The sequence below is a fragment of the Benincasa hispida genome, chromosome 1, assembly GCF_027475165.1.
Source record: "Benincasa hispida cultivar pf3 chromosome 1, pf3_genome.v1.1, whole genome shotgun sequence".
Classification (NCBI taxonomy): domain Eukaryota; kingdom Viridiplantae; phylum Streptophyta; class Magnoliopsida; order Cucurbitales; family Cucurbitaceae; genus Benincasa; species Benincasa hispida.
Window position 1 is genome coordinate 5,262,816 of NC_143478.1, and position 27,449 is coordinate 5,290,264.

A 27,449-nucleotide genomic window follows, 5' to 3' on the forward strand; every position below is an offset into this window, starting at 1 on the left:
TATATTTTGTTTAGTATAATGATTTTGTTTAATGTAAAATTGATTTGCGGGACGCCAGATGTTCTAATAAAATACTTCCGCTACGAGATTCGATCCCACCTTACATCTAATTCACCAACATTATCAAGACAAATGACCTTAATTGTATAATAAGGAAATTATGCTCTTAACTTAGTTATTCGAGCAAGTAATATTGCAAATGCAACATTTCGACATGATAATAAGCACACGTGTGACCATCTGCTAGATGCATCTATTAATATTATAAAATATCTAAATGGTCCACTTGGTGGGTTAATAAGTCCACATATATCACCATGAATTCGTTTTAAAAATGCAGGTGATTTAGTCCATACTTTAACTAGTGATGGTCTAATTATTAATTTTTCTCGAGAGCAAGCATCACATGATAATTCATTATATTGAAGAATCTTCTAGCTCTTTAATGAACGTTCATTTGAATTATCAATAATTATTCTCATAATTATAGACCTTGGATTACCTAATCTGTCATATCAAATTGTAAATATGTCTGGATTCATGAACTTCAGGTTCATTGTTGCAAATGTTTCAATTACTTCTATATGAGTATAATATACTCCATAAAATAAAGCAGGCAACTCTTTCGGTATATGTTTTTCATATGAGAAAGTAGATATGATATAAAGATACTCCATATTAATCTTTCTACCAGTCTCAATATGATAACCATTGTAACATAATATATCTTTAAAACCAAGTAGATAATAATTAGAATGACCACCACGAAAATAATAATAATTTTTTCCTCTACCATGGTCACGACCTCGACCTCAACCACGACCATGATCTCGACTGGAATTATTATTAAAATTCACAACATTCACTTAAGTGAATGGTGTCGTCCCGGTTGGTCGAGACTTATGATTTTTCATTAATAACTCGTTATTTGCCACGAGAAGACGTGAAATTAGTTCATAATATTGTTTAAAACCCTTCTCTTGATGTTGCTGCTACATGAGCATATTCGAGACATGAAATATTGAAAATGTCTTCTCTTACATATTAGCATAAACAATTTTCTCTTCGCATAATAGCAATTTCGAACTGATTTTAAATAATGTCGAGTTGTAATCACTTGTTGATTTGAAATTTTGTACAAGTGCATACATTCATGACGAGCTTTAGGAAGAATAATTATTTTTTGATGATCATACCTCTCTTTCAAATTTTTCCACAAGATATGGGAATCTTTTATTGTAAGATACTCAATTTTCAATCTTCTCGTAGAGATGATGACGAAAGAAAATCACAACTTTTGCTCTTGTCCTGATTGGATGTCGTATTTCCTTCTTTAATAGTCTCTCAAAGATTCATAGCATCCATGTGGATTTTGACATCAAGTACCCATGAAAAATAATTACTATCGTTAATATCAATGATGGAAAATTTCAATTTTGTGAGATTTGTCATGGCAACACTATCATAAAAAATTATATTTATATTAGAAATTTAATAGATATTAAATATGTAAAATAATGTTAAATTTAATTATAACGAAGAGGGAAAAACGGACATAGTGCTGATAACGTGTCGTGAAATTGGGGAACACAACATAATATAAATATGGAAAAAATATAATATAATAATAATATATAATATAAATAAATAACAAAAGGATATAAAATAATGTAAATATATAGTGATATAACATAAATAAGTTAAATTATTCGCGCCAGGTAGGGGTCGAACCTACGACTTTCTGCTTAGGAAACAGACGCTCTATCCACTGAGCTACAGGCGCTTAGTTTGTTAAACATAATATTGTTTAATAAATGTAGAATTGTAAAGGGCGACTACTTTGTCTTTAACCACACGAAAGCATGGTTGCTGAACTTTTCAAGACATTCTCTATATTTTTTCAATCGCTCTGTTCGTATAATTGAAAGTTCGCGATTCATATTTCTTTCCGGCGGCGGAAGAGGACGGCAGAGGATCGTTTCCGTCACTGGTTCGATGGCCGGCGGTTCAGATACGGCCGAAACTGTTACCTTAACTTGTGCCCGATGCGGCAAGCCTTCCCATCTTCAGTATGTGTTTTTATCTTTCTTTTCAAATTTTTTCAGTTGCCGTGTTAGTTTGCACGTTCATTTTGGTTCTTAAATGTGGATGGAATTTGGTGTTTTGCGTTTCTTTGGAATTTGATGAATCTTTAGCTGCTTAGTTTGGGCTTGCGGACTTGGAAGATAGTTATTGCCTTTGGAAGTTTATTGTTCATTTTCATTTGGGATTTTTGGGCGAAATCTGAATCTAATAATGGTATGAATGAAGTTGAAAGTGATGGTTGAGGTGTTTTTGACTTGTGATTTTGTTGGAAATTGTTAGCTCATGTGCTGAATAGGTAGGGGATTCCATGCCATTTTAAGAGCCCTTATTATAGTTGCCACATGATACTCTGAAGTAGATTCTATGTATAAAACGAGTTCTAGTTGCTTTGGAGGTTTTAAACCAATGGGGTAGTTGGAGCGGTTGTGTGTGTGGTGTAATACTAAAAGTCTGATTTTGAATGAAAGTGATCTCTCTCAAACGAGGAGAGGAAAACTTTATTTATAGAGGGGAAAACAAAATATTGCTTCTGTTTTTTACAACTGAATTACAAAACTAACAGAATATAGCTTCTGATTTTACAACTGAAAACTAACAATAAAAACTTACAAACTGAAGTTCTGTTATTTACACCCGTGTTTCATTTTGGGTGGGGAAGTCATGAATTACTTTAAAACTAATGAGCAACGTTTTTGAAGCCCTATATTGAGAACTTTGGTTGGAAAGTTATTGAAGTGTTTTACAAGTTATTTGGGTGGATTTTGATCATCATTGGGAAATGGTGTTATCTTCGTCTTCCTGTCACTTAAATGACACAATGGGGGAGGCTGGAGACTGGAGGCATAACCTCTTTTGATCCGAAAAGGGCATAAAACTCATGAAAAGAAAAAAAAAAAAAAAAATTAGAGTATGGTTCTAAAGTCGAAGGTGAAGCTCAAGACATATGCCTCAAATAAAACATTTGTGTCGGTTAGAGCACTTTCATGTAAGCCCTGAGTTATTGTGAGGATTCCCTGTTCTTCCTTCTCTATTTTTTCATTTTTAATAAAATGAAGTATGTAAGACTAATGAATGCTTGGTTTTGACTCTGTTTTTAATCAATTGAAGTATAAATGGATGATGAAAAATGAATATAAACTCAAGGGGATTACTAGAAATTTTCTACTTGGATTAAATAGAAAAGAATCTCGGTTACAAAAAAATAAGTGTGTTGTGCAATTAGCCTTAAAAGGAAGCTGTTGTAAAAACTCTTAATCCCAGACATCCTCACACTTCTGAATTTATCATGAAAAATTCTTTGGTTTCTTTCTCACTGACCTTGCGAGAAAAGGCATTTAACTGAATTGTTTCACAGCACCTCTCCCTTTAGCTCGAAGAGATTGCCAGCCAAAGGTTGCTTCAAACAATGCTGAACTAGGAGAGGAGCTTATCAGTAGACAGCATAGGTGTCAAGTGAAAGGCACCACTGCATTGGGTCATAATAGTACTTCAGAAACAAATGGCATTTCATTAATAAGTTCTGATTATTTGGTGATTGTCATTATTCAGTATAAATAAAATGTAAATGAGAAGTGTGATTGTAGTAATAATGACAATTAGGGTTAGTGTTTAAAAGGTATTTGAATGATAATGTTGTTGGACGAAACTATCTGTGATCCTATATGTTCTTTAAAAAGTATATAAATTGTTGGGAGTTTAGGGATACTGTGGGCGACTTGAACTTTTAGTCCATATATTCCTTGAGAACCATTTAAACTTTTATTAATACCATTATTTCCTGGTTAACTTATTTTGTTTTCAGGTGTCCGAAGTGTATGGAGCTGAAGCTTCCTCGTGAGGGTGCTGCTTTCTGGTCTGTGGTCATTGCCAACTACCTCTAGATCAAAATATTTATTGGATATCAGTTAAATCAATCAAACATATAACTTCTTATTCTATCGTTTTTCTTAAAAATATGATGATGAACATGTAATATGATTGATGTGGGTTGAAGAAACCATCAGTGGAAGCTAAGTTCACATTCTGTGAGTTTGAGAACTTTTGAATTAGCAGTTTGACATGTATTTTGACATACATAAGAACTTCGACATGTGATTGTATAACATCAAAACTTAAACCTAAAAGTTTCTTATGCATTAAGACTCTTTAGTGTTTAATTTGTACACCCCAGGATATTGATTTATCAATATCAAAAATCCAAGAATCACTTAATTCGTATGACATTGTATCTATATTAGATGACCCATTTGATGATCTGGATAAAATATTTGTTAAGTATTGGAATCACGTTGATATATTTATGTAATTTCCTATCTCAACAGTTCTCAGGATTGTTTCAAGGCATCTTGGAGCACTCACAAATCAGTACATTTAAAAGCAAAACTGTCCTTGATAGGGACCGGTAATTCTGGGGAACAGAATTCAGATCTTGCGAGTGAAGGTTGGCTATATTGCTTGAAGAAAGGACAGGCAAGAACACCAAAACTACCCCATTTTGATTGGACAGGGTAAAAATCAAGGCTTTATCCTCATTGGCCACTCACGTATTTCTTTTCTCCAATTGGATAAGATTTTTTTGTGATGTCCAGTGGGTGTCTTGGTTTCCTTCTATATTCCTCCATCTGATTTCCTTATTCCTTTTTTCCTTTTCTCTCCTCTTTGGAGGGCTTTGTTTACTCATATACTAATTAAAATAAAGCTTGCTCATGTATCTTATGTCCCAAAATTGGTTGGTTGTGTTAAAAAGTTTGTTGCATCAAGCATTATTCCCAAGAGCTGGTGGTACCAATCTATATAGTATCTTTCTTTTTTGTTGCCAAATTTACAGCAACAGAGTAGTACTTTTGGCTACCTGTAAATGTGTATCATGAGACCATTAGCATCCAGCATTTGGTGCTTGAAGAAAATGTGAACTTTATGGCATTCTAGTGGAGAAACCCATCTTGTTGATCTTTCTTCTGAAAACTATGTTCATATAAATTGATACAAGGGATTTGCTTATTGTTTGTACCTTTGATTTAAAGTTGGTGGGAGGTTCCGTACCCTGAATGAACTTCATAATAGAAGACAGCAAGCTTGTATTCCCATTGGTGTACAGTGTCCATTATTATAGATTCCGGATAGCTTTAACAAATTAAACTTTGAGTTTAAATTCAGTATGTGAAATATTTTCTTTTTATGAAGTATTGGATGCATGATTGCCCTCTGTTATTTTACAGGACTCTAAGGCCATATCCCATATCTAGCAGGCATGATGTACCTCCTCACATAGATCGGCCGGATTGGGCAGATGATGTGAGTTTGAATATTTTTTGTTGTGCATTTAGTCTTCGTGAATGTTGGAGAAAATTTATGCTGATATAGTACTCGGAATGAATGAATAGATTGATATAAGTTTTATACTTGAAGATCGAGCGGTCAAGAAGTATATCTCTGTTTGGCGTGTCTTGTTTGAAGTGAAGGATGAGTGCTAAACAATTATGCATGGAGCACCAGTTCGCTGGGTTTTTGTGTTGATATATTTTTTTAATCTGTTTCTCTTTAGCTTTGTTGGCCAAATTGAATACTATCAAGGATTTTATCTATCAGTTGTTCTGTGTTGCTACGTTCAAGAACAAAATGAGAATCTTGTGGATCAATTGGATCTTTGCAATCTAGGATTTTCAATGATGTCCAAAGAGGTTTCTATTATTTGTGTGGCTTCTAAGTGGACCTTTTGTTCCAAAAGATTTTGTTCTTTTCCTATTTTTATGATTGTAGCCAATTAGAGATTATTTTTTGTAACTCCTGGATTATATTTTTTGGGGCTTAGCTTTTTGTATATTTCATTTATCAATGAAATTTGTTTTCTTCCAGAAAAAGAGTGCATCCTTTTGCCTACTTGTATTAGTAATAGCTTAATTAACAAAGTCCTTGGTTTGAAGTGTGCATCCAAGGTTCAATCCACTAGTATCTTTGTCAAACAAGAATGCATCCAAACAGAGTCTGAAAATATATGCAGATTCCCCATTGTAAAGACTGAATGCTGGTAGTAAAAGACCCGAAATGTTTGGTAGTCCTCGTTCAAGTTGTCATGGTGTGGGTTTCCGACTCAGGTTCCTTGGTGTTTTGACATGCAGATGAAGAATTCAGTGGGTTAGAAGCTTTGAACATGCTGAGTCATGAGTGAGTCAAAAAGTTTAAGAATTAGAGTGCAAGGTTCTCTCGTATGAATCAAATTGTTCTCATTTTTCCTCTTTTTGTTGGATACTTCATTGTAGAATATCATCTTGTACTCCAAATATGTATATTAACTACAACAAATTAATAATTTTATTAATTTTGTTTTAAGGAAACCAAATTTTTCATTGATGAAATGAAAAATTGTAAACAAGGAGCAAGAGCGAAAAAAGATGGACATACAACTGAATATGTGAAACATATGAAATGAAAAACTGTAAACAAGGCAAGAGCGAAAAAAGATTGACAAACAACTGAATACGTGAAACATATGGTAAACCAGCAAGAAGATCTAAAAGCAACTAAACAAGCCATTTGTTAGGACTCTACTCACTTGCACTCAGTAAGTCCCATTAACAGAGCCAACAATAACAGAGAAACAGATTTCTGACATCTATATTGATAAAGAAATAGGACAATCTGCTACTACAATATCCAATAGTAGGAGAAGATGCACTAAACAACAAATGAACCAAAAGAAGAAATGAAAAGTAAAGAAAAAGAAATAGGACAATCTGCTACTACAATATCCAATAGTAGGAGAAGATGCACTAAACAACAAATGAACCAAAAGAAGAAATGAAAAGTAAAGAAAGATAACAAAACCAGCACATTCGAGAGAGCTGGAAATTCTCTCCTGAAAAGCTCCTTAAGCCTTTTCCAAAATCTTCCAAACCTTCTGATTCTTTCCCCTTTCTGTTTATAACCCCACAATGGTCCTCCTTTCTTCTCATGATCCCACTTCATGGTTATTTCCCTCTCCACGGTTATTCCATTCATCATTTAGAATCTTTGGTGCAATTCCTCTTCTACCCTTCCTCTTATATGTGTTAATAATCGGGGGTTTAACAATAACGCCCTCCTCGAATTGCACCTTGTCCTTAAAGTGGAATTGGGGAAATTATTTAGTCATCATATAAATCGACTCCCATGTAGCCTCACTCTTTGGTAGACTCTTCCATTTCACCAACCACTCTTTCGTAGTTGTCTCACTATTCAAACAAACCCCTACGACAGCCTCAGGCGCCACTTGCAACTCAAATTCTTCCGTCAAAGTTGGAGGGTGTTGCTGGGCTTGAGCACTCTATCCCAACTTCCTTTTCAGCTGCGAAATGTGAAAAATGTTATGTATAATGGCCTCGGAAGGAAGATCTAATTTGTAGGCCACTTCACCAATTCTCTTCAAGATTTTATAGGGCCCATAATATTTTAGTGCTAATTTCTCACACGTTTTTCTTGCTAGAGACTTCTGTCGGTAAGGATGGAGCTTCAGAAATACTTCCTCCCCCACTTCAAATTGTAACTCCCTTCAATGTAAATTCGCTTGCTTCTTCATACGATTTTGAGCAATCACTAAGTGCTCCTTCGAGGCATTAAGAGCAGCATCCCTGGACATCAATTGTTGTTCCACCAAGTCATTAGTTGTCTTTTTCTCCCCGTAGGACAACAGAGGTGGAGGTCTCCGGCCAAAAACCGCTTGATACGATGTTTCCTTGATCGAGGTGTGGAATGTGGTGTTGTACCATATTTCTGCCCGTGGAATCCACATGCTCCATTTAAATGGTTGTTCGTTGCAAAGACATCTCAAATAAGTCTCAAGGCAACGATTGACTCTTTCCGTTTGTCCGTGGGTTTGGAGGTGGAATGTTGTGCTTCTTTTTAACATTGTCCCCATCATGGAGAACGATTCCTTCCAAAAGTGACTAAGTAAGATCTTATCTCGATCCGTGATTATAGATTTTGGTACCCCATGATGTCGGATGACTTCTTGAATGAACAACTCTGCTACGTGTTTAGCTGAAAAAGGGTGTCGCAATCGAATGAAATGGGCTTACTTGCTTAGTCTGTCCACCACCACCATTATCGAATCATATCCCTCCGATTTAGGCAACCCCTCTATAAAATCCATTATTAAGTCATCCCATACCTGCTCTGAAATTGGCAAGGGTTGAAGAAGACCCGTTGGGTTCAAGGATTCGGTTTATTAAGTTGACATATCTCACATTGTTCCACATGGCGTTGCACATCAGATTTCATTCTTTGCCAAAACAACTCCCTTGACATTCCTTTATATGTCGTAAGGAAACACGAATGCCCTCCTAACACCGAGTTACGAAAAGTGTGCAAAAGGGTTGGAATTAATGAGGATTCTTTGAAAGCACTAACCTCCCTTTATAGAACAGTTTCCCGTGCTCCCATTGGTACCATTTTTGCATTGCTAGAACCACAACCATCAATTCTCTTTCATAGATCAACTTCTCTTGGGCTCGGGGGGATAACTTCCGACTGAAATAAGCAATTGGTTTAGAGTTCTGAGTCAGAACAACCCCTACCCCAAAGCTGGATGCATTGGTCTCGATCACAAAGGGAAGTGAGAAGTCAGGTAAAGCCAACATGGGAATTGTCATCATAGCTAGTTTAAGCTCTTCAGATGCTAGCCTAGCTTGCTCATTCCAGCTGAAGCCATTCTTCTTAAGTAGTTGAGTTAAGGGGGCTGTAATCTACCCACAATTTTGAACAAACCTTCTGTAGTAATAGTAAGGCCAAGGAACCCTTTGAGTTCCGTTACATTCTTTGGTTGGGGCCAATGTAGCATTGCCTTCACCTTTTCTTCATCAGCTTCTACACCCTCTTATGAGACCCAATGTCCTAAGTATTAGATTCGGGTTTGACAAATCAAACACTTCTTCTTGTTCACGTACAACTTATGATCTCGCAAGATATTGAAAACCACAGCCAAATGCATCTTGTGAGTGGTGATATGAGGACTATAGATAAGAACATCATAAAAGAAAAACTAATATGAACCTTTGTAAGAATGGACGAAATATCTGATTCAACAGGGACTAGAAGGTGGCCGGAGCATTTGTCAACCCGAAGGGCATCACCAAGAACTCATGGTGGCCTTCATGAGTACGGAATGCCGTCTGTTCCACATCCTTCTCGTTCATTAGGATCTGATGATAACCTGACCGTAAGTTCAACTTGGAGTACACCGCTGATCCGTGGAGTTCATCTAATAGCTCTTCAATGATCGGGATAGGAAATTTGTCAACTACTGTGGTTTGATTCAGCATTCGATAGTCTACACATAATCTCCATCCACCATCCTTTTTTTAACTAGCAATATTGGACTTGAATAGGAGCTTCGACTTGGTCTAATTATCCCAGCTTGCAACATCTCCCCCACGTGTTTCTCGATTTCTTCTTTCTGATGATGACCATACTTGTACGATCTAACATTGACTGGTCGTTGCCCTTCTTGTGTAATGATCCGGTGGTCAACCTTGCGCTTCGGAGGAAGTTCTGTGGGTAATCCAAAAATATTCTTGTTCATCTCCATTAGTGTTTGAATCATGACATGTAAGAATTCGTCCTCTTTCTTTTCCCCATCACCTCGTCCCTCTTGATTACCGGCACTCTCCACATTCTGGAGTTCAATAAGGAATCCTCGATCTTCTTCTTCCCATTCCTTAGGTAAAACCTTCCACGAGATTTCTGTTTTGGTCAGCGAAGGATCTCCTTTCAATATAACTATTCTATCTCCTTCCGTGAAGCACATTGTTAACGATGGCCAGTGGGCTCCCATGAAACCGGTGGGAACTGCCACTGCATTCCCAAAACCACGTCAATTTTTCCCAGATCAATCCGAAGAAAATTGACCGTTACTTCCGGTTCCTATTCTTTGACTATCGTAGATTTACAAATTTCGTTCCCCCTTATCGCCTCTCCGTTTTCGGTTACTACTCCATATTTGGATGTGTTTGTTATTGGAAGGTTCAATCCCTCTATCAACTTCTGGTGAATGAAATTGTGAGTTTCCCCATAGTCGATCAACACGACGATTTCTTTTCCCTTGATCGTCTCCTTCAATTTCATTGTGCCTCTCTTCGGAAAATCCATCATCGACACATAGAAATCCCCGCGTCCTCGATTACTTCTATCATTTTCAACTCCGGATTATCTACAACTTCGACCTCTTCCAGTTCCATGTCTACTTACAATTCTTCATCATCAGTGATGAACAACATTAATTCTCGATTCTCCCTTACCTTACAACGATGGCCGTGAGAATATTTTTTGTTACAGCGAAAGCACAATCCTTTCTCTAGTTAATATCGGTACTCGCTGTTTGTTGGACGCTTCACCGACCGATCCTTTTTTCCGAAATTCCCTTTGATTGGAATTGAAATTTGTCTCGTTGACCCCACCTCCGTCCCTTTAGGGTTTGCTTTCCTTGTCGTATTACTTTATTTACTCCTAACTTGGGCCTCTCCCATGACAGGCCCAATAATACCCAAATCACTTAAGGCCAACTTGAAGGCTAGGTACGATCGTTGACGAGTTGAGCCTCCCGCATACACTCATCCAGGCTCACAGGGTGACGGTTGATGACCTCGGCCTGCAATGACCGTTTGAGTTCATTTAGAAAAGCATCAATGAGTACATTCTCCGCCATCTCCGGTAGCAACGTTGAGTAGGTCACGAACTTCTTTACGTAATCAACATAGCTTCCCTCTTGTTTTATTCGCAGCAACCGTGCTCCGAGACTACCCTCGTTTGAAGGTCGGAAGCTTCTTCAACTTTTCCCAAGTAAGTATCGTCGGCGATTGTGACTCCATCTAAGCCAATCACCTTGTCTGGAGCAAAACTTACCATAGCCACTTTCACCTTTTCAGCGTCATGCAACTTGTGTATTTTGAAGTAGTGTTCTGCCCTATATACCCAGGACTCAAGATTCTCTCTGGCAAAGATTGGCATCTCCAGGCATTTATATTTGCTTTTGTCCGATCCTCCATCTTCGTGACTCTGGCTTGAGTCTGCCTCTTCCACCTTCCCTTTCAACTTGAGTCAGGAACTATCAGTCGCACTGGATTTTTCGTTCTTTCTGATCGAGCTATTTTCTCGAACTTCTTCGGTTAGTTTCTCTATGCTCTTATAGAGGCCCAAGATCATGTCCTTCATTCCGGCAATATCCTTCTCACTTGCTTCCATTCTTTCCTCCATTTGTTTCTGCACCATTTGTTTTGTTTGCCCCAGGTTGCATGGCTCTGATACCAATTTGTTAGGGCTCTATGCACCTGCACTTGGTAAATCCTAACACAGCCAACAATTACAGAGAAACAGATTTCTGATATCTATATTGATAAAGAAACAGGACAATCTGCTATTACAATATTCAATAGTAGGAGAAGACGCACTAAACAACAGATGAACCAAAAGAAGAAATGACAAGCAAAGAAAGATAACAAAACCAGCACATTCGAGAGAGCTGGAAATTCTCTCCTGAAAAGCTCCTTAAGCCTTCTCCAAAATTTTCCACACCTTCTGATTCTTTCCCCTTTCTGTTTATAGCCCCCACAGTGGTCCCCTTTTCTTCTCACGATCCCACTTCATGGTTATTTCCCTCTCCACGGTTAGTCCATTCATCATTTAGAATCCTTGGTGCAATTCCTCTTCTACCCTTCCTTTTATGTGTTAATAATCAGGGGTTTAACACCATTATACCAAACATCTAGATTTGTAGACCCTCCTACAGACCGGACAAAACAATCCAAAACAGCATTACCAGCACTTGACCATCTAAAAAATTGTTCAATAGCTAAAATAGCAACCATGTATTCAGTTCCAAAGAGAAAGTCGATGAATAAAACCACCAGCAACATCTTGGAGCCAAGCAATCTCAGTGGTTGGGACAACAAACAAAACAAAAGCTTAGCTGACAAATGAATAATTTTATTGAAACACAATTTAGGCATGTTGGCATTGTCAACTATAAATAACTTGGACTAAAGATAAGTAGAAAGCTGCCTAGTGAAGATCTGAGGTGAGTAAGGTGGAATTATATTTTTAGACCATAGTAGCTGATGCACTCCTGATTTATATTGTTTTTATGTAAGAAACTTGGATGCACTCTTGATAAGCGCATTAGTGGTATACTCTGGTACAGTCTCCTGTTTGACTAAATCTCTTTGCTCTTCAACCATTCTTCCTTTGAAATATAAATTGATTGATAAGAGGATTGAAGATATGGGTAACAGTACTGGTTGCAGATCTTGGAGGTTGTGTCCTAGAATGCAGATATATGCTGCTATATTGTCTGGGTTGTACTGAGTGATCGATCTCGTGTAAATGTTGTTTCTGTTTCTATTTCCACAATGACTTTGTAATTGATATACCTCCCCTTTTTTCTGAATTTGCAGGGAATTCCGAAAATTGAGCCAAATAGTGACTTCCAACATGTTGTTGAGGTATGCTTCTGTTTTTAGCTATTAGTTTGTGTAAAAATTTCAGTCACTAGGCTAACCATATATTTTTCTCTTTTGAAGATCAAAACACCAGATCAAATTGAAAAAATGAGAGAGGTTGGCAGGGTATGTCTTATTTCTCTTCAATTCTAATGCAAAGCTTTATCACATCTGTTTACTTTTATGAAAAATCATCTGGTGATATTTACTTATAGAGTCAGTATGCTTCTTGTCTCTAAATTTTATCGACAATTCCAGATGAAGAATCTATGTATCTAACATTCATATTTTTACTTTTATGTATCTAAATTTTTTACACTCATATTTACATTTATGCTTTAAGAATCTCTTCGGTGATTAAATAAATTATTTTTCAGATCTCAAGGGAAGTTCTAGATGCAGCCGCCAGAGTGATTCGGCCGGGTATAACTACTGATGAAATTGACCGTGTGGTTCATGAAGCAACAATTGCTGCAGGTATTAGAAATAACAGACATGTTTACTCTGCAAATTATTATTATACACCAAATTTCCTTTGGATTTGGTTTAGGTGGTTGTTTCATGAAATTATTAGTTGAGGTGCATGTGAATTGATGTGGAGCTCGATTACTTGAAAAAAAAGAAAAAAAAAACTGTTCACTATTTCTAGTGGTGCCTCTTGCAACTCTTGCTTGATTCTCTTTCCGAATAATAATAATTCAAGCATTAATCTTTAGGAGTTCCCATGACTGGAGAGCAGCTATTTTCTTTCTTTCCACCGGTTGGGAAAGGGATAATTTTCATGTTGTTGCTTCGTTTGTCAAATATTTATTTTGGTTTCTTCTTCTCTTTTGCTTTTATTTCAACTCTCTTATTTTGTTTTATTACCTTTTGATCTTTCAAAGTGCCAATTTATTGTGAGATTTAATTTTACCAAAATAGGTTATCTACTATTCAATTTAGATGGGGGGAAAGTTTATTTGCATGGGAACCATGGTTACTAATTTTTTTCCATACATTGTTTCAGGTGGATATCCATCTCCACTCAATTACCATTTCTTTCCCAAGTCTTGCTGCACGTATGCACTAATTTTTGTACAATTTTCATAAATTTTATTTTCAGGTGCATTTTTTGAAATTTTAGTTTGTCTATCTTTGCAGTTCTGTTAATGAAGTGATTTGTCATGGCATTCCTGATGCAAGGTAGGTGTTTTAGTCCCTCATTCATGTGGATGTGGTACATCTCCTGTTGTTGAGTCTGTTATTTCATGCATTGAATTTGAAATAAGTTTAAATACATTGATTATTTTATGAGGTTGACGTTTGTAAACATTTGCTCTAATTGTTTCAGGAAATTAGAGGATGGCGATATTGTAAATATTGATGTGACTGTGTACTATAAAGGGTATCATGGTAAGAAGTGTAATCTTCAATTTTAATTGACCCAAAGAACTACTTTTATCTGCTGTTTGCTGACTTGAATTTTGAAATACAGGTGATCTCAATGAGACATATTTTGTAGGAGAAGTTGATGAAGAGTCCCGACGTTTAGTCCAGTGTACTTATGAGTGTTTGGAGAAAGCTATAGCCATGGGTACGTGTACTGTTCAATGATGCACCATGGACAATGCCTACTCCTTCCTCCTTACTTTCCGTGACAATGCTATTTCATGCATCTTATCGAAAATCTAGACGATACATTTGTATGATATTAGATGGACTGTAATTTCTTATACCCGTCTGTTTAAGTCATATTTTAGGCTTTTACAGTTAGTCCTGTAATAGTTTTGTAGATCTGAGAAAAATACACGTAGTTTTAGAATCTGCTGCAGTGGATCATTCTCAGGATCCATTGATAGAGTTAATTTTTGTCTTCTATGGAATAGATGTGCAATATGTTCGTTTTTTCCTGTGTTGGTTCTACTTGATAGTTTGTCTGATTGTATCTATTGAAATAGAAGAAAAGAAGACGACACAAGGAGTTTACGTGGAAAATCCTAATTCAGGGAAGAAAAACCACGATAGAAAAAAGACCTATTATTTAATGTCATACTTACAATAGACCCAATCTCAGATATAAATAGAATGAAGTGAAACCCTAATTTAGCAAATATAGCAAAAATTACAAAAATGCCCTTAGGACTAATTCAACGTATTTCAACACTCCCCCTCAAGTTGGGGCATAGATATCGGCAAGACCCAACTTGCTAATACAAGCTTCAAACGTCTGTCTTGATAACCCTTTCGTAAAAACATCTGCAATCTGTTGGACTGAAGGTACATAGGGAATACAAATAGCTCCGCGGTCTAACTTTTCTTTAATAAAGTGCCTGTCAATTTCCACATGTCTGGTTCTATCATGTTGCACGGGATTATTCGCAATACTGATGGCAGCCTTATTATCACAATACAGCTTCATGGGCCCCGGACTACTCTCGTGAAGATCAGATAAAACTTTCTGCAACCAGATTTCTTCACACACTCCCAGATTCATAGCTCTATACTCTGCCTCAACACTACTTCTGGCCATTACACCCTGTTTTTTACTCCGCCAAGTTACCAAATTTCCCCATACAAAAGTACAGTATCCTGAGGTTGACCTTCTATCAATCACAGATGCGGCCCAATCTGAGTCAGTATATGCCTCGATGCTCCGTGTGTCATGTTTCCTGAACACCAAGCCCTTCCCAGGGGTGGACTTTAGATATCTCAAAATTCGAGTCACAACTTCCACGTGCTCCTCATATGGACTCTGCATGAACTGACTTACTACACTCACAACATAGGAGATGTCGGGCCTAGTATGAGACAAGTAAATCAGTTTTCCTACTAAGCGTTGATACCTCTCCTTATTCACAGGAACTCCTTCCGAAATACTTTTCAGTTTGCTATTGACCTCAATAGGAGTGTCAATAGGTTTGCATCCAGTCATTCTTGTTTCCTTTAACAAGTCCAAAGTGTACTTCTCTGAGATACAGATATTCCTGCTTTTGATCTTGCCACTTCCATCCCTAGAAAATACCTTAAACTACCAAGATCCTTGATTTCAAATTCACTTGCCATCCTTTGTTTTAGCTTAGCAATTTCTACCGTGTCATCCCCTGATAGGATAATGTCATCAACATACACTACCAACACAACAATCTTTCCTAAGGGTGATTTTTTGGTAAACAAGGTATGATCAGAATGCCCCTGAACAAACCCTTGGGACTTAACAAACACGGTGAACCTGTCAAACCATGCCCTAGGGGACTGCTTCAACCCATATAAAGACTTCCTGAGTTTGCAAACATGATTCCCAAACTTAGCTTCGAAACCTAGAGGTGGACTGATATAAACTTCCTCTTCCAACTCACCATTTAGGAATGCGTTCTTTACATCTAGTTGATGTAAGGACCAATCTTTATTCAGGCGACAGACAGAAGAACACGAATCGTGTTTAATTTAGCCATTGGGGAAAAAGTTTCTGAATAATCAATCCCATACGTTTGAGTGAACCCTTTAGCAACTAACTTGGCTTTATACCTCTCGAGTGTTCCGTCAAACTTATATTTCACTGTGAACACCCATTTGCAACCAACTGTTTTGTGACCTCTAGGGAGAGCTACTAACTCCCAAGTCTTATTTGCCTCAAGAGCTCTCATTTCCTCCATTACTGCTGCTTTCCACTCGGGAACTTCCATGGCCGCATGTACACTGGTAGGTATTGCTAGAGCATCCAGCTGAGTAGTAAAAGCCTTAAAACCAGGAGATAAGTTACTATAAGTCAGAAAACTATGCAAAGGGTATTTTGTACATGACCTGGTTCCCTTTCTCAGAGCAATTTGCATATCTAGAGTGTTTTCGTCTGTCCCTCTTCAGTATCAGACTTTTGAGACAATTCTGCATCTTCTTGAGGATCTTTCAGCATCTCATTACCTCCTGAAGTTTCAACCTTCTCTGAGCTCATTTCATCATTTTCTATGTTCTCAGACTTTTTTTCAAGACTCTCCTCTGAAACAACGGGATCTTGAACCTGAGCTGGTTCTGACGCTTGGACACTTTCCGATGGAACACCAGAGGTTTCTTGAATTTTCTTTTTGAGATTCTTCCTATAGTATATTATCCAGGGCACTTGTCTAGTAGGAAGAACCGACACGGGAACAACAGGAGCAAAATTAGGTTCAAGACTAGGTAGACTAGGTCCAGGAACATTGGAGCTAGGCTCAGGTTCAGGAATATTAGGACTAGGCTCAAGATTGAGGCTAATGGGTACAGAGTACGTGGAACTGTTAGTCTCTTCATTCGTGGTCTCCCCCTGAAGATGACTAACGGGAAAGAACGGTTTATCTTCAAGGAACGTGACATCCATAGTGACAAAATATTTTCTGGAAGATGGATGAAAGCATTTATAGCCTCGCCGATGAAGGGGATACCCGACAAACACACATGTTTTAGCTCGTGGAGCAAACTTAGTCCGGTGTGGACCATGAGTATGAACAAAGGCTGTACACCCAAACACACGAAGAGGAACCTCGGGAATAAGACGGGTAGACTGATAGGACTCTTTGAAGCACTCAAGAGGGGTTTGAAACTTTAGAACTCGTGAAGGCATTCTATTAATTAGATGAGCTGAGGTAAGAACCGCATCTCCCCACAGGTACGAAGGGAGAGACGCTGGAATTATCAAGGAACGAGCAACTTCAATGAGATGGCGATTTTTCCGTTCAGCCACCCCATTCTGTTGTGGAGTATATGCACACGAGTTTTGATGGATGTTCCCTTTTGACACTAGGAATTCCTGGAAGGTGTGGTTGACAGACTCACGACCATTGTCACTCCGAAGAATGGCAATCTTTGTGTTGAACTATGTTAATACAGTGGTATAGAACTGTTTGAAGGTAGATAAAACCTTGGACTTATCAGCAAGGAGATATACCCATGTAAGTCGGGTATGGTCATCGATGAAAGTTACAAACCACCGTTTACCAGACAAGGTAGAGATGCTTGAGGGACCCCAAACATCACTGTGGACCAGGTGAAACGGCTGGGTAGGTTTATAGGGCTAGAAACAAACGACACGCGAGGTTGTTTAGCACGTATACAGACATCACAAGATAATGAAGGAACATTCACATTATGGAATAAATGAGGAAACAAATATCGCATATATTGAAAACTAGGATGTCCAAGACGAAAATGCCACAATAAATAATTTGTTTCAGATATAGTAAATGAAGATAAAAGACTAGTCCTAAACAAGCTTCTGGAAGAAGCATCTGCAGAAAATATAGGCCTCTGTCATATCGGACAGTGCCAATCGTCTTCCTCGAGCTCAAGTCCTGAAACAAAGTAGTATCTGGTGAGAAGACAACTCTACAGTTCAAATTTTTTGTTATTTTGCTTATTGATAATAAGTTGTAAGAAATTTTGGGCACATGTAAGACATTTTGCAGAGTTAATCCCTGAAATAGTGACAGTCTGCCTTTTCCAGCAATAGGAGTGAAGGACCCATCCGCAATTCGAATCCTCTCATTTCCAGCACTTGGATAGTATGAGAGAAACCGGTCGGATGAGCCAGTCAAGTGATTGGTCGCTCCTGAATCTAGAATCCATAACTCATTTCCTTCAACAAGGAAACTAAAAGATTGAGGGTTACCTGATCGAGCAACTGTTCCGATCCCTATGGTACCTAAATCACCAGGATTGGTCACTGGAGGCTGTGTCTGAGGTTGTGCAGCCCCCTCAACTGATTCACCCACTAGAGCACACCCAGATTTCGACTTGTCATTCGGAGGGCGACGTTTACCATTTGGAGGGCGACCATGCAATTTCCAGCACTGATCCTTCGTGTGCCACTGTTTTTTGCAATGCTCACATACTGGGGGTGTTTTACTATTCTGCTTGTCACCATCAGCTCCAGTGGACTTTACCCCGAAGGCAGCTGACTCTACAGTGGTAACACCCAGCCCGTTCATTGCACTCGATCTATCTTCTTCCAATCTAACCTCTGAACAGACCTCCATGAGAGACGGAATTGGTTTCTGCCCTAGTATTCAACTACGAACTGTATCAAATTTGGGGTGCAGCCTGGCAAGAAAATCACACACGCTCAACCTCTTCTATCTTGGAGTATTGAATTCCATCTCGTGGGCAGTTCCAGATGATCTCCCGACATAGATCCATTTCTTGTCATAACAACGACATCTTGCTGAAGTATGACGTTACATCCATGCTCCCTTGTTTGCATTCGTGAACCTGTTTACGTAGAGTATACAGGCGGGATGCGTTCTGACGCCTCGAATATAACCGTCGGACTGCATCCCAAATATCTCGGGCAGTGGCTGAATAGAGTAAAGGTTTCCCGATTTGTGGTTCCATGCTACTGATTAACATTGAGCGGAGCAAAGAATCCTTTGCCTTCCAGACACGCTCTTGAGAATCCCCAGGATTCGGTCGTGGTACCTCTCCAGTCAAATATCCAAACTTATGGCGTCCCTCAAGAACCATTTTAATTGTTTGGGACCAAGAGAAGTAATTTTGCCCATTCAACTTCTCTTCTGTGATCATTCCTGCAGAATTTCCAATTGTTCCAAATAAAAAGTTAGAAGTTGGAAGAGTAGGTAACATTGATACCGGATTTTCTGAATACATCGGGGAAGAATCATGGCCATTCAATCTGACTCCAAGGGCGTCCATCTGTTGCTGGAGATTAACCAATTGTTGTTGGAGTTCCCCATGAGATTCAGATCTGGAATTTTTCTTGTCTAAAAACCATGGGATTTTCTTCTATGGAATCACCCATTCGAAACTGGGGTTGAACTGGATACACATGAGGAAGAAGCTATCCACCATGGTACTATGAAGAAGCTACTGTCGGAAGTCCACCGGCGGCAAAGTTCGGCAACCCGTGACCGGCGTTGCTCCCAGACGGCTGTGATGGTGGGTAACGGACAGAAGGCTCGGCGATCGGCTGCGAGGTTGAAGAAATCGCGCCGATCTGACCCGACCCGGTAGCTGGAGCAAACCCACGACCGTCTGGTGCAAATCCGGTTCTGTGTGACGTCGAGGTACCGATCGGCTGTAAATCGATCGCGTGCGAAGTCGAGGGTTCAATCGGTTGTGACCTGTTCGCGTGCGCCGGCTGGAGAGCGTGACCTTCCTCGATGGTGTTCGATTGGAACGGCTGAGTCTGGAAGCTAATCGGCGCGCCAGCTGGAGCAAGCCCACCACCTGCTGTTCGGCTCGCTAGCTGGATCTGTTCGGTTGTGAGCCACCTGGGATGATGGTTCGGAGATAGCGATCAACTGCTGCTTAAATCACAGCCTCATTAGTCAGCGACCTTCACTTATCAAGTTTGATGATTGAGTTTCTTCTATCGGAGCTAGGGTTTCATCACCTTGCTCTGATACCATATTGAAATAGAAGAAAAGAAGACGACACAAGGAGTTTACGTGGAAAACCCTAATTCAGGGAAGAAAAACCACGATAGAAAAAGGACTTATTATTTAATGTCATACATACAATAGACCCAACCTCAGATATAAATAGAATGAGGTGAAACCCTAATTTAGCAAATATAGCAAAAATTACAAAAATGCCCTTAGGGCTAATTCAACGTATTTCAACAGTATCCATTCTTAGATCTTTCTTTTGAACCAATATCCACCATCATAAGAAAAGTCAAAATTAGGTCGGATTGTGAAGATTATGTATAAGAATACATAATGTTGCTGTGATATAATCCTTTTGTGACGTAATTTTAGTTTTATTATTACTGTCATTATTTTTTGTTACGTAACAAAAATCTTTGTTCTGGATTGTTTCTATCATCATCAGTGAAACCTGGAGTTAGATTCCGTGATGTTGGAGAAGTTATTAATCGCCATGCTTCAATGTCAGGCTTGTCTGTGGTAATGTCTAATTTCAGTTTCCAATAGCAGTTTCCAATAGAAGTCATTATCACTTCTATCAGATTATTAAATATTTGTATAATTGTTTTATTCTCACTGCCTCTATATACAATTAGGTCAGGTCATATTGTGGGCATGGCATTGGAGAGCTCTTTCATTGTGCCCCTAATATTCCTCATTATGGAAGTAAGTGTGTGTGTATGTATGTATGTATGTATGTGTATATATATCTACGTATGTATTTTGTATTTCCAGGGGATAATTGTGTTTCGCTGTCCCCTGTGCATCCTCTTTCATTGTTGAGTTTGGAATGTAGAGAGAAACTACAGATATTAGAAATGATATGTCTCTGCCTCTTGCTCAACCTCGGTCAAATCTTACTCTCGATGATGTACTGGCCAGGAAACAAAGCAGTCGGTGTGATGAAAGCCGGGCAGACCTTCACAATTGAACCAATGATCAATGCAGGTAAATGTTTTACTCCCATCTTTGATTCCTGCACGTGCTTTCTCTCTTTTTTTTCATGTAATTCTAATTTTCTAAGCACAGGCGTGTGGCGTGATCGAATGTGGCCTGATGGGTGGACCGCTGTTACTGCTGATGGCAAACGAAGTGCTCAGTTTGAACACACCCTCTTGGTAACAATGAAGATCCCTTGCACCATCCTATTTTCCAATATTAGTATATTGAATTTAATGGTCTGGCTAAAATCAAGTAATGGATATCCCATCTCTTTGACGATTTATACCTGGAAGGCATTTTCATAACTTCTTTTGAAATAACCGGAGCCCCTGACTTGTTATAATTAGCATGGTATGCAACATTTTCTGAAGGAAATCAGCATGGTGGTCACAGATAAAACACTGGAGAACTTTTTGTTGTAAAGCACTTGTGCACGCAGTTATCTGTTAGGTTCTAGACCTTTAGGAACCATTTTTTTTAAGCAATGATTAGGTACATCCATTTTTTTACCACACAAAAAAGGAAATATCACATGGCAGTATTTTATTAGACTATACTTGGGATGTACCAAGATAAGTACATCACCCAAGTCTCTCTCTCCTTTTTAAACAATCCTTTCATTCTTTAATAGATAGTAAAATGATGCGTAGGGTGTTTGGGTCAATTTATGTTGGGTTTTGGCCAAAATCAATTTCAAACAAACCCATTGGTTAAAGAAAACAAATAAACAAACCAAGCGCCAGCATTGGTACCTTTCCAAACTCATTGCTCTACTTGCAAAATCAAATTCCCTAGAACGAATAGAATCAATTAAAACTGAACTAATCGACTAGTTGCTGAACTGACCAACAAATACACTTCAAACCGACTGAACTAACCGACTAGTTTCCCTAGCTTGAATGTCTAATGTAAAATGGTGTGTAATTTTGTGTTATGCAGGTAACAGAAACTGGAGTTGAAGTCCTCACAGCTCGGCTGCCCACATCTCCTAAGGTCTTTCCATGGCTGAGCTGATAATCAACAAATCACAATGGCAACAAATGCAAGAAAATCATAAATCTTGAAGCTCCCCATTTTTGGCCTCAGTTTCATAAGATGCGAGATTTCTCATTTCACACGTTTCTTGGAAACTTGGAAACATAACACAATAATGTCATCATAGTGTAATGGAACTGTTTGTTTAATTTATACTAGCTATTTTCATCAGTTGGACTTGAGGGTGATGAAGCCAAGTTGATAAATTTGAGCCCCATTTATTGCCCTCCCTTAATTATCTTCTATATACACACAATACCTTCGAGGTTCGACTTGTTTGTAATGTCTACTGTTTGATTCTGTAGGGTTTTTTTTTTTTTTTTTTTGAGATCTACATTTATAGATTCTCTTAATAATTGATAATCTTTTCTCTACGAGTTGAAAATTTCATAGCAAAGATTGTATAAGATCTTTTAATACAAGACTAATAAAACATTTTAATAATGGTTATTCACGTATAAATATGAAGGTTGTGAGCTTTCGTTGCTGACCATATTACATGGGAAATATATGAGAGCCCAGAACGAGGTAGAAAATGTGTACAATACTGCGAGAATTTCGGTATGAATTGATTTCGCGACAAAAAAAAAAGGGGAGGGGGAAAATAATGTTTTTGTATCGAAGTTTTGAGTCTAGTTTTTATTTGGTCTTTAAATTTTAAAGTGTTCTACATTTAGTCTTTTATGTTTTGAGTTTGTTTTAATTTAGTTTCTTAAGTTTTACAATGTTACAACTTTATCCTTGAAATTTGAGTTTGTTTCAATTTGATTCCTAGGTTTCTAGATTTATATTTTTAACTTTTATTTTTCATTAATTTTTTTACTTTTAGATATTGATGCTAATGTTTATTAATTAATTTAAAATAATTATGAAGTAAAATTTTAAATTTAATTTTAATAGTGATGAAAAATAGCGAAAATTAATATACTTTTTTTTAATTAATTAATAGATATTAAAAGTAAAGACTGAAAGTGAATAATTAGTGAAAAGTTAAGATTAAAACGGTAAATCTTGAATCGTAGGGATTTGAAACAAAACTCAAATCTTAAAGGTAAAATTGTAATATTTTCAAACCTAAGATTTAGATTGAAACTAAAATCAAAATACAAGAATTAAATGTGAAACATTTTGAAATTTAGGGAATCAAACAAAAATGCAACTCAAAATCTAAGGATCAAAAAGTCATTTTTCCCTAAAATAATAATAACAAAAATAATTAAAAAGAAATATACATTCCGTTGGCGGGACTTGAACCCGGGTCTCTCGGGTGAGAGCCGAGTATCCTAAACCAACTAGACTACAACGGAGGTTGTGAAACTAAATTAATATTATAAGTTCATTGTTTATAGCACGAAAATTTTCGAGCAGGTTTTAATTATGCCTGTAAAGCTTTGAAATTTTTATTTTAACCTCTAAATTCTGACATTAATATTCATGTACCGATTAATGCAACAATATAGTTCTATTTTATCATAGCTCTCATTTGATATCGGATAAAGTAGATCTTTATTTTCATCATGGTACTAGATTTTCATCAACATAAATCAAGATTTTCATATTTGCTTTGAGCATACAAACAACTAGGAAATATCTTAACTATTACACGTCTTTTAAAATATTGTTGTTTCTTCGGAGTGGAGTACTAAATAAGTCAAGGTAGTGAGGACACATCTTTTCTATGGATTGCACTTATTTACGTGTCTTAATCCATAAAATATAAGAAGTTCTAATCTCGTTATTTTAATTGTTGGCTAATATTTATAATTTTTCAAAAATATATATAGACATCGAAATTGACACTTATACAGGAAGGAAAATTGGGTCTTTGATGTCAAGGTTGAGAATACATTTTTTATGCTAGTGGAACTTTACCCTCTTTGATATCAAAATTGACACCTTACGCAATATTTTAAACCTTAATTTAAATAAAACTGAGATGATATTTGAACACTATAGTTTAAATGATGTCGCCAAGAGCTTTTGAATTAAAATTGATAGTATCAACAATCTTAGACTTGTATAAAATTGAAATTGAATTATAATTTTTACATTAATTTTCATGTATCCTCTTAATATAAAAATTCTAAAACAATTTCAAAGTTTAAGGCTAAAATGAAATTGATCAAAAGTCTTCCAAAATAATTGAAACCAATCCTAAAGTTCCAAGCTATTTTGAACCCAGCCTAGTAAATTGAACTTTCTCTGCTTTTGAAACATGAATACATTACATAATGCAAGCAGGTAGAACCTTGATGAAGAGGGGCATGACTAAGAGTTCTTTCACCAGAAAACCCAACAACAGCAATACAGAAAAATAGCAACTCTATATATTACAACAAACAGATAAAACCTGTATTAAACAAACACATAAAAGGCCTCAATTCTTTTCGGATCGATGCACAACCTGCTCAACATGTTTGTTTATTCAGCAACCTTGACGCCTGAGAGATAAACTCGACTCTGAATTATCGTCCCTCCGATCAGGAAACCCGGCATGACCATCAGGCCAACTTTTGGTTTTGGGTCGTTTTCGTCTATGATCAAATTTTTTACCACGCTATCCATATATAGCTCGGAGAATTCGTTTCCTCTTTTAACCTGGAATACCTTTACACTGGGATCAAAAGAATAAGCCAACCTGTGTAGGAGCCAGATTGCCTTTGCCAATTTAAGAAAAACCTGGTAGAAAGGGGTTCTTGGATGTCCACCTCCTGCCACATGATTTCTCTGATCTAAATTTCCAAAGAATGAGGTCTCCATCTTTGGGTGAACCACTAGTAGGTATTTGCTCCTGCAAAATTTACCAAAAATGGAATCTGGATTTTGGCCTAGCATGTCTAATGGATCCATGTCCTTCAACGAAAGGAATTGCCGGAAGAAATCCTCTTTTGTAAGTGCAAGATCGTCTGCTTTGATTGAGAAAGTTTCATGCTGAAAGCCGCAAAACATTCTCTGGCATATGTGGGACTCGAATGCATATTTCTTGTGAGCTCTTTTTGCATAGACGACGTTTGATTCAACTGAGTTAGCAGCAGCATCAAGGTCCCAGCCAGCTGCTTTCATCATGTTAATCAAAGGCTTGGAAAAATCGTGAATTGCCTTAAAGGCGCCTTCCACGGCTGACATAAACAGATCAGGGGTCAAGTCCACAGGGAAATTTCCATTTTCATCTGCAGAACCTTCTGATTCTTTCATTGATAGCCCTCGAAGCTTGAGGTTCTTTTCCAGTTTTACCTTCTTCTGGTTTGCTTCCTCAATCTGCTGCTGCAACTGAAGAATCTCGGAATCTTTGTTCTGAATTTCAGACTGAAATTTCTTGACCATAACCTCATAGGTTTTTAGAAGGCTTTGTTGTTCTTGGATCTCCGCAGCTAAGCGTGAGTCCTGTGGTGAAACACATACTGGTTTGGGATTGTTTTCTCGATAAAAGTGCTTGAGCTCAGATAGTTTCTTCAGCTCAGAAATTACAAGTTTGTCTGCGGCTTGAATCTTTTCAGGATCATAAGGTGTATGAGCACCTTGGAGCTGGATATAAGCAGACTTAAGGGAAGAAATGTTAACAAAAAGCTTTGATATAAGGGCTTCCATAGCTTCGGGTTTCTGATTCATGGCCTCTTCCATGGGTTGTGGGTGAACCTTCTGGCTATTGCTCTCACGGAGTTGGTTATCTTTTGCTTCAGTCAATAGCATAGCTACTTCTGAAAATGGGAGGAATTAGATCAGCTACTTCTGAAAATGGGAATACAATAAACTTCCTTCAAATAGAGCACCAACATCATCCACCTGCAATCTCCAAAGCAGTGTACATGACATCTACTGGGAAATAACAGGGAGGTCCAGATATAATGCACATAAGAATGCTTGTGTTTCCTGGAGCTGTAGATGGAATATAATTTTGTATCCACACGGTGACAAAAGCACTTCAAGCAAGAAATACAAGTATTTTATCCCTTCTTGAAGATGGCTAAAAAACAATGCAGCCTAGACTTTATGTGCTATGCATATGCTAAACCATACATTAAAATTTCATAGATGCTCGTTCCATCAGTAAACCACCACTTTATAGGCCTACTGTACCATGAGATTTTTAGCAATGTTAGAGACCAGTAGTACAAGTCATAAAGCACCTCTCTCAGCCACATCCGACCTGCTAACTTAACTTTTTACATAATAAGAAAACTAGCATCAATATTGGAAGTAAAAGGACATGATTGACCTACCTACAGAATTGGCATCATTAAGGTACTCCGGCAAGCACAATAAGCTTCAACCTACATACAGGAGCAGATAAATCAATTTATCAGGAAGAAGAATATTCTGATTTATATGTGAGAATCAGGATGCATTTTATGGTGAATTCCAGAATAAATAGTATATGAGCATATTCCTTCTATTGAATTTCCTTAATAAACCGATCGATTCAATTGGTAATATAGAACTTCATGACAATTTTAAAATAAAGCCTGTTGGTCAGGGGTGAAAAGGAGTTTTGTTTCATGTCAAGGAGAAAGGTCAAAAGCAACAAGAAGCAACATAGCAAAAAACTAGACACATTCACATTGTAAGATTGGTTCCTTGCCACATTAGCCCCAATACGCTTAGCCATAATAGCTCCCAGGATATCCCCTAGACCATTAAATACTACATATAAGGACCCAAATATACTCTTCAAATAAAAATAACTTGATCATCTATCTCACTAATTTTCCTTTGCAAGTGGAGAAAATTAAACAGGGTAGTAGTGAAGGAGTTAGCACAATTGCTGGATTGTCCCAGTGCAGTAATCAGCTCTCAAAGCCTCTTGTCTTGATATCTTTCCAGTGTAGAATTTCTTTATAAAGTTTAATTGAAGCATATACATTTTCACTGATCTTGTGAATGATAGTGTAGATCTCCTATGAGATACGATATCTCCAACGGGTAAAATAAATCTTAACGCATATCTCCCTTAACAGTACAGTTTGACATTTGAGCTAAAATTTCCAGTTCGCAATCAAGCATACACAAACCAACCCAAAATTAGCATTACCAACAATCTTTCGGACACCAAATTTCTAACTAATTCATTAGCCCCGCAGAACATAGGAACAAGAACAAAGAACAAAATTCAACATTTCCAACCACTTCAAAACCCTAAATCTCAAGAGACACTTGAATTCAACAAAACGTTGAATCAAACACATCAAAGAAAACCAGACTAAAAATAAAAAAGTTAACTCCATGCAGCGATAAACCACAAGACTTTCGAAAACTAGAGAGTAAAGAAAAAGAGCTAACGGAGCTTGCAGTGGCCGGAAGTCGCCGGAAAGTTAACGAAAATGTGAAGAAACTTGAAACGAGGAACCACGCTGACGGTGAAAGCTCTCCCTTTCTGTGCCCTTCCGCTTGGTAAAGAAAAGAAAAGAAAAGAAAAGAGGAAAAAAAAAGGGGGGGGGGGGGGGGGGGGGGCAGCAACGATGAAGGGTAATTTCGTCTTTTACTTGTGTCTTCTTTTTCGAGTACTTCTAAAAGTTCTCTTTCCACTCATAAC

The 27,449-nt window shown here is 37.7% G+C and overlaps 2 protein-coding genes and 2 non-coding genes across 8 annotated transcripts; 1 reads left to right on the forward strand and 3 right to left on the reverse strand.

The window, feature by feature from the left end:
- Positions 1-1,710: 1,710 nt before the first annotated feature.
- On the reverse strand, positions 1,711-1,783 carry TRNAR-CCU (transfer RNA arginine (anticodon CCU)). The gene has a single exon. It is a non-coding gene; the product is annotated as a tRNA-Arg (tRNA).
- Positions 1,784-1,847: 64 nt separating this feature from the next.
- MAP1A (methionine aminopeptidase 1A) lies at positions 1,848-22,293 on the forward strand. The gene is made up of 16 exons (XM_039021841.2): positions 1,848-2,069; positions 3,887-3,937; positions 4,407-4,592; positions 5,304-5,379; positions 12,507-12,554; positions 12,633-12,677; positions 12,929-13,028; positions 13,558-13,609; positions 13,692-13,733; positions 13,882-13,943; positions 14,026-14,124; positions 20,349-20,422; positions 20,539-20,608; positions 20,825-20,890; positions 20,972-21,060; positions 21,824-22,293. Exons 1-16 carry the CDS (start codon positions 1,996-1,998, stop codon positions 21,896-21,898), a joined length of 1,209 nt encoding a protein of 402 aa, XP_038877769.1. The 5' UTR covers positions 1,848-1,995; the 3' UTR covers positions 21,899-22,293.
- Positions 22,294-23,152: 859 nt separating this feature from the next.
- Positions 23,153-23,226, reverse strand: TRNAE-CUC (transfer RNA glutamic acid (anticodon CUC)). Its single transcript has one exon. It is a non-coding gene; the product is annotated as a tRNA-Glu (tRNA).
- An 880-nt stretch (positions 23,227-24,106) lies between these two features.
- LOC120069996 (myosin-4 protein (DUF641)) lies at positions 24,107-27,433 on the reverse strand. Of its 5 annotated transcripts, none has more exons than XM_039021843.2 (4): positions 27,197-27,333; positions 26,140-26,190; positions 25,703-25,795; positions 24,107-25,617 (listed from the first exon to the last, which is right to left on the reverse strand). In XM_039021843.2, the coding sequence occupies exons 3-4, from the start codon at positions 25,770-25,772 to the stop codon at positions 24,341-24,343; spliced, it is 1,347 nt and encodes a 448-aa protein (XP_038877771.1). In that variant the 5' UTR covers positions 25,773-25,795; positions 26,140-26,190; positions 27,197-27,333; the 3' UTR covers positions 24,107-24,340. The 5 variants fall into 5 exon arrangements, with proteins under 5 accessions (XP_038877771.1, XP_090162756.1, XP_038877774.1 ...); XM_090306630.1 differs by having other exon boundaries at positions 25,703-25,839; XM_039021846.2 differs by lacking the exon at positions 25,703-25,795 and having other exon boundaries at positions 24,107-25,648; positions 27,197-27,433.
- Positions 27,434-27,449: the final 16 nt, after the last annotated feature.